Source organism: Babylonia areolata, chromosome 16, assembly GCF_041734735.1.
Source record: "Babylonia areolata isolate BAREFJ2019XMU chromosome 16, ASM4173473v1, whole genome shotgun sequence".
NCBI lineage: Eukaryota > Metazoa > Mollusca > Gastropoda > Neogastropoda > Buccinidae > Babylonia > Babylonia areolata.
In genome coordinates, this window is record NC_134891.1 from 28,260,385 (window position 1) to 28,267,884 (window position 7,500).

The window sequence follows — 7,500 nt, forward strand, 5'->3', positions numbered from 1 at the left end:
ATTCGTCAGTCTTATTATTTTATGACTATGTTGATGTGGTTGCCTAAAAGCTTGATCATGTTGTCATCGTCGTCGGCATCATCATCATCCATCCTCATCATCATCATTATCTTCATCGTCATCATCACCTCCACCACCACATCATCATCATCATCATCATCATCAAGCCTGATCATCATCATGGTCACGAACATGATCATGATCATCATCAACATCATCCACCACAATCATCACTATCATTATCACCATCAGCAGAAAAAGCAGCAACAGCAGCAGCAGCAGCAACAACAACAACAGCATCGTCCTGTTGCATGTTTACAGTCAAACATGCCGGTGTCGTTCTGAATATTTCCAGTTCCTTTTCCACCTCATGCGTTAACTCACTCAGTACGGCCAGTCCTCTCTTCTCCTCTACACAGACCCCTCGGATGTCCAGTACGGCCAGTCCTCTCTTCTCCTCTACACAGACCCCTCGGATGTCCAGTACGGCCAGTCCTCTCTTCTCCTCTACACAGACCCCTCGGATGTCCAGTACGGCCAGTCCTCTCTTCTCCTCTACACAGACCCCTCGGATGTCCAGTACGGCCAGTCCTCTCTTCTCCTCTACACAGACCCCTCGGATGTCCAGTACGGCCAGTCCTCTCTTCTCCTCTACACAGACCCCTCGGATGTCCAGTACGGCCAGTCCTCTCTTCTCCTCTACACAGACCCCTCGGATGTCCAGTACGGCCAGTCCTCTCTTCTCCTCTACACAGACCCCTCGGATGTCCAGTACTGCCAGTCCTCTCTTCTCCTCTACACAGACCCCTCGGATGTCCAGTGGGTGTCTGAATGACCCAACCTTTAGCTTCCGTCGTCAGAATTGTGGTATTCTTTGTCAACAATCACGTCTTCAGTATAAGAGCCTTCGGCTTGCAATATTTTGATGATGGTAACTGGGGTGAAACGCTGTTAACGTCGTCTCTTTCGCCGTTCGTATGGAGAGAGTTAAATCACATGTATAATAGAGATTTCATGTGCATGAACGTTTTGTTGTTGCTGTTGTTACTTTCTGTTGTTGTTGTTGATGTTGATGATTTTGTTATTTTTCGCCTCGTCGTTATTTAGGCAGACATACTCTGTTTTCGTATTATTTGATCTTCTGCGTGAGAATACACACGAAGCATTTTATCTTGTCACAACCCACCCCCACGCCAGTGACTCTAATTTTTGTAACAAGTGTACATATTTCGTTACATTATCATGCTGGAGTTTCATTTGTTTGTTTGTTTGTGTGTGTGTGTGTGTGTGTGTGTGTGTGTGTGTGTGTGTGTGCGCGTGCGTGCGTGCGTGTGTTTGTGTGTGCGAGCGCCTAGAGTTGACTTAATCAAATTTTGCGCCTTTTAAATATTATTATTAGTAGTAGTAGTAGTGTTTTTATGTATTTATCTATTTCATTATTTTTATGTATTTTATTTTATTTTTTATTTTTATTTATTTTATTTTGTTTTATTTTAATTTTAATTTTTTTTTTAATTGTTATTTTTTATTTCATTTTTTTTTTTTTTTTTTTTTTTTTTAATTTTTTTTTTAGGCCTGACTAAGCGCGTTGAGTTACGCTGCTGGTCAGGCATCTGCTTGGCTTGGATGTGGTTCGCGTATATGGATTTGACCGAACGCAGTGACGCCTCCTCGAGCTACTGATACTGATACAGATACTGATACTGATACTGCTGGAGTGATGGAGAAAACGTTCAGCTAAGACCGTGCTTTTTTATAATTTTTTTTCTGACTAACAAAAGCACATGTGTACTGTGCATGTCAGAGGGTAGTTGCATTACAGACTTACATCATGATGTCACTACGAATTTGACCTTTATTTGGATGACAACAGTTAACAGTAGGGACAGCAGCAGGCCCCATGTAGGTAGTACACACACATTTCAGGTTAGTTAAAAAAGAACGAAGCATGATAACTTGTGAGTACCATCGGCCAGATACTATGAACGCACTGCAATTGACAGTAGCTCTTGTGGCACTGTGTGCACTTGAAGAACCAAATATACGTTTAGAAAGTAAGGGAATTTTTTTTCGAAAAATGCCAAGAGGCTTTCTGTGACAATTACACGAACGCAACCGGTACCAACCCACCTACCTCATCCCCCCCTCCCCCCCCCCCCCTCCACCCCCTCACTTCCCACAACCCTCATTCTCCGACAAAAGATACCACATTATACCTCACGTCCCTCCCCACCCCCCCACCCCCACTCATCCAGCTCTCCACCACCCCCCCTCCCCCCCACGCTCCCCTCCCCCCGCTACCACTAATGACGTCAGCCGCCACCCACCTGAGACCGATGATGTCATGTTGCGAGGTCTCCAACTGACGTCGCAGGTCCTCCACCACGGGATCGCTGTCCAGCGATTTGCTCTTCTTCAGAGCGCTGCCCCGTTTGCCCGAGTCCCCGCGCGAGCTCCCGTGCCCGTGCCCGTGACCGTGTCCGTGTCCGTGTCCGTGATGTCGCGCATGCGCGATGGAGGCGGTGGACAGACGCTCTATCTCGCGGTCCTTCTCGATGATCCGCCATCGCAGCTCATCGGCGACCTGGGTGAGCTCCTTGACCTGGGAAGATCGGAACAGAAATTTGACAGAGTGAGAGAGAGTGGGGTGGGTGGGGGGGGGGATCGGATTGGGGGGTGTCGGGGGGGAGGGTTGAGGGGGGACAGACAGACAGACAGACAGAGAAGGGGGTGTGAGGGGGGTGGGGAGACAGGGAGAGGGAGGGAGGAAGTTAGGGAGAGAGAGAGAGAGGGGGGGGAGAGAAGGGGGAGACAGAGAGAGGGAGGGAGAGAGAGGGGGGAGAGAAGGGGGAGACAGAGAGAGGGAGGGAGAGAGAGAGGGGACAGAAGGGGGAGACAGAGAGAGGGAGGGAGAGAGAGGGGTGAGAGAAGGGGGAGACAGAGGGAGGGAGGGAGAGAGAGGGGGGAGAGAAGGGGGAGAGGGAGAGAGAGAGAGAGACAGGGAGTGCTGCAAACGCCTTGGTTTAGCAGGTTTAACCAGGCAAAACCAAACACAAACTCGAAAGGAGAGAGAGAGAAAGAGAGAGGGCGGAGACGGAGACGGAGAGATGGAGGGAGAGCAAGAGTGGGAAAGGGAAGGAGAGTGAGGGGGGGGGGGGGAGGAACGGAAGAGAGAGAACGTTGGAGACGTGTGTGAGAAAACGATTGGGAGAAGTGAGGAAGTTAAAGGGATCATCATCATCATCATCATCATCATCATCATCATCATCAATCATTAGCAGCAGCACTGTCATCATCATCATCATCACCATCATCATCATCATCATCAATCATTAGCACTACCATCATCATCATCACCATCATCATCATCATCATCATTAGCACTACCATCATCATCATCATTATTCTATTTTCCTCCACCACCTCCTCTTCCTCTCCCATCCACTTCCGCCTTAAGCCCCTCATAAAGCCAACTCTTCTTCCTCTTCCTCCTCCTCGTCTTCTTCTTCCTCCTCCTCCTCGTCTTCTTCCTCCTCCTTCTCGTCTTCTTCCTCTTCCTCCTCTTCGTCTTCTTCCTCCTCCTCGTCTTCTTCTTCCTCCTCCTCCTCGTCTTCTTCCTCCTCCTCGTCTTCTTCCTCTTCCTTCTTCTTCTTCTTCCTCCTCCTCCTTCTTCTTCTTCCTCCTCCTCCTCGTCTTCTTCCTCCTCCTCCTCGTCTTCTTCCTCCTCCTCCTCGTCTTCTTCCTCTTCCTTCTTCTTCTTCTTCCTCCTCCTCCTCGTCTTCTTCCTCCTCCTCCTCGTCTTCTTCCTCTTCCTTCTTCTTCTTCTTCCTCCTCCTCCTCGTCTTCTTCCTCCTCCTCCTCGTCTTCTTCCTCCTCCTCCTCGTCTTCTTCCTCTTCCTTCTTCTTCTTCTTCCTCCTCCTCCTTCTTCTTCCTCCACCTCCTCTTCTTCTTCCTCCTCCTCCTCCTTCTTCTTCCTCCTCTTCCTCCTCTTATTCTTCTTCTTCCTCCTCCTCGTCTTCTTCTTCCTCCTTATTCTTCTTCCTCCTCCTCGTCTTCTTCCTCTTCCTTCTTCTTCTTCCTCCTCCTCCTTCTTCCTCCACCTCCTCTTCTTCTTCCTCCTCCTCCTCCTTCTTCTTCCTCCTCCTCCTCTTCTTCTTCCTCCTCCTCCTCCCCCTTCTTCCTCCTCCTCCTCGTCTTCTTCCTCTTCCTCCTCGTCTTCTTCCTCCTCCTCCTCGTCTTCTTCCTCTTCCTCCTCCTCCTTCTTCTTCCTCCACCTCCTCCTTCTTCTTCCTCCTCTTCCTCCTCCCCCTTCTTCCTCCTCCTCCTCGTCTTCTTCCTCTTCCTCCTCCCCCTTCTTCCTCCTCCTCCTCGTCTTCTTCCTCTTCCTCCTCCCCCTTCTTCTCCTCCTCCTCGTCTTCTTCCTCTTCCTCCTCCTCGTCTTCTTCCTCCTCCTCCTCCTTCTTCTTCCTCCTCCTCCTCTTCTTCTTCCTCCTCCTCCTCCTTCTTCTTCCTCCTCCTCCTCTTCTTCTTCCTCCTCCTCCTCCTTCTTCTTCCTCCTCCTCCTCCTCGTCTTCTTCCTCTTCCTCCTCCTCCTTCTTCTTCCTCCTCCTCCTCGTCTTCTTCCTCCTCCTCCTCGTCTTCTTCCTCTTCCTTCTTCTTCTTCTTCCTCCTCCTCCTTCTTCTTCCTCCACCTCCTCTTCTTCTTTCTCCTCCTCCTCCTTCTTCTTCCTCCTCTTCCTCCTCTTATTCTTCTTCCTCCTCCTCCTTCTTCTTCCTCCTCCTCCTCTTCTTCTTCCTCCTCCTCCTCCTCTTCTTCCTCCTCCTCATCGTCTTCTTCTTCTTGGAACATAGCGGTGCACGCACGAGCCTGATGTTTCATGGAGATGTTGTCCTTCCATTTAGGTTTCAGTCTGGACAGTACTGATGCAGTTTGCTGTCCTTGAGAGGATTTCTAGTTTGGATGTTTCATTGCTGCTGACGGATTTCCGGTAAGTGAACCGTTGAACAGTTTCCCAGCTTCAATCAGCAGTTCGTCTAATATCACCTGTAGTGAAAAGACGTCAAACTATAGAACGAACGAACATCAGCAGTTGGTAGTGGTGGTGGCGGTGCTGTTGCTGGTCATCAGCTGGGTCTTCCTTGGCACTGATTCCCATGCCATGCCTTGTCCATGATCCGTCCAGTCTTTGAACAAGCCTGATGAGTCCTTGCTCACTATTTGCAAGGCTATCGATATCATCTGCGAAGCGATGGTTTGTTCTGTTTTTGTTGTTGTTGTTTTTTTTTTCTTTCTTCTTCTTCTTCTTTTTTCTCTCTCCACTATTGAGTTTTCTGACATTATCTTCTAGCGTTTTGCAAGTTTATCAAATGGTTGTCACAAGGCTGTTAATGTCCAGCAGCAGCATACGTCTCTCGGCGAAGCTCGGAAGATATCCCTAGGTAGATATCACAGCGTGACACATGTCACAAAGTAACGATGACCACTTTAACTGCAACTAAAAAAAAATGTCGAAATTTCAGGATACGTGTCAATGAAATTGTAAAATATCGCAAGGTGGATCTTTTCCACACTGCTTATTCCATTTCCCCAAAGATGAACTTTGAGTATACAAGTGGAAAGCATTTCCTGTTTCATTTTCCTAAAAATAGATATTTAAAAAATAATAATAAATAAATAAATAGATATATAAACCGATAAAAACTTTAAACACTATTACGCGCAGACAGCTTGTCATAGTTCGCTTACCTGTTTATTCACTCCCACAGATTACACCCCCGGCATTACTGCGTTATTTATACACTGACGTTTTAAAAGCACACATACGTCATAACCTCCCTGGCGAATTACGTCCCTGACAACCCTGCGATACGTCAGGCCACCTGTGACGCGGTTATCTCCCTTCTTCTTACATAAACATGCAGCACAGCAGATAAACAAGGTCTCGGGCTGTGAACGTCGTGCTGAAATGTGCCCGTGTAAGCGGAAAATGAAAAACAAAGCAAACAAACAAACAAACAAAAACGGTAGGAAATGGGGGATATTAATTCCATTAACTTCAGGACACGCAGAAAGGAGGGTCGTTTAGCTTCTGAAGATGTGCCAAGAGTCCTGGAGTTCTGTTTCACTGCTGTCAGATGGGATTAATTTGTGGCTCTCGTTCGCATGTGTTTGATGGATGTGTGTGTGAACGTGAGTGTCGGTGAGACAGAACAAGACAAGGACCAGCCTACGACACTGCTGCCTTGGATGCAATAGCAGATCTGCTGTCTTTGACACAGGAGTCACTACCATGAAGGCCACATGACGCCCCAAACATAAGCTTTAAATACTCCCATCTAGGATCAAAAAGAAGAAAACTTACATGAAAGCAATGAGACGTAACCACCACAGAGGCATGGAACCTTTACCTTTTTAGACAGAAAACTGATGACACTTCCCTCAGACCCTCAACTGAACTCATTTCACACAGTCCACAATATGGCATGGGAACCAGCCCAGCCTGCGAACTCCCAAAACATAAATGGGTTTTAAGACAATTGTCATCGTGCTACCCCTGCTATGAATCTTTATCATTTGTCGCTCCAGTTAGTGTGAACTTCATATACTGTGTATGAATGCATGATGAATGATACGATATTAATCTGTCACTGTAACTGTTCAGATATCGCAAGGTGCATCTATGCCAAGCAGCATATCTAGGTTCTGCAATGCTGAACTTTGAGGACACAGGCTGAAAGCACTTCTTGTTTCATTTTACTCAAACAAATTTTTGTTATACTATAAATACATGATAAAGATTTTAAACACCATTACGTGCACACAGCTTGTCATGCTCCACTTTCCTGATGTTTATTCACTCCCACAGATTACACCCCCGGCATTACTGCGTTATTTATACACTGACGTTTTAAAAGCACACATACGTCATAACCTCCCTGGCGAATTACGTCCCTGACAACCCTGCGATACGTCAGGCCACCTGTGACGCGGTTATCTCCCTTCTTCTTACATAAACATGCAGCACAGCAGATAAACAAGGTCTCGGGCTGTGAACGTCGTGCTGAAATGTGCCCGCGTAAGCGGAAAATGAAAAACAAAGCAAAAAAACAAACAAACAAAAACGGTAGGAAATGGGGGATATTAATTCCATTAACTTCAGGACACGTAGAAAGGAAGGTCGTTTAGCTTCTGAAGATGTGCCAAGAGTCATGGAGTTCTGTTTCACTGCTGTCAGATGGGATTAATTTGTGGCCCTTGTTAACGTGTGTTTTATGGATGTGTGTGTGTGTGTGTGTGTGTGTGTGTGTGTGTGTGTGTGTGTGTGTGAATGCTAGTGTAAGTAAGAATGAGAAAGAGAGAGAGACAGACAGACAAAGAGAGACAGACAGAGAGGGAGAGACAGAGAGAAAGAGACCGGACACAGAGAGAGAGACAGAGAGAAAGAGACAGACATAGAGAGAGGGAGAGACAGAGACACATAGAGAGAAACAGAGACAGA

General features: G+C 47.2%; 1 protein-coding gene across 1 annotated transcript in view; it reads right to left on the reverse strand.

The window, feature by feature from the left end:
* Positions 1-7,500, reverse strand: part of LOC143291032 (uncharacterized) — a 234,397-nt gene that overhangs the window by 134,725 nt on the left and 92,172 nt on the right. Inside the window, exon 9 of the mRNA XM_076600618.1 lies at positions 2,328-2,602. Within this exon, the coding sequence (XP_076456733.1) occupies positions 2,328-2,602 (275 nt within the window). The remainder of the gene's footprint in view (positions 1-2,327; positions 2,603-7,500) is intronic.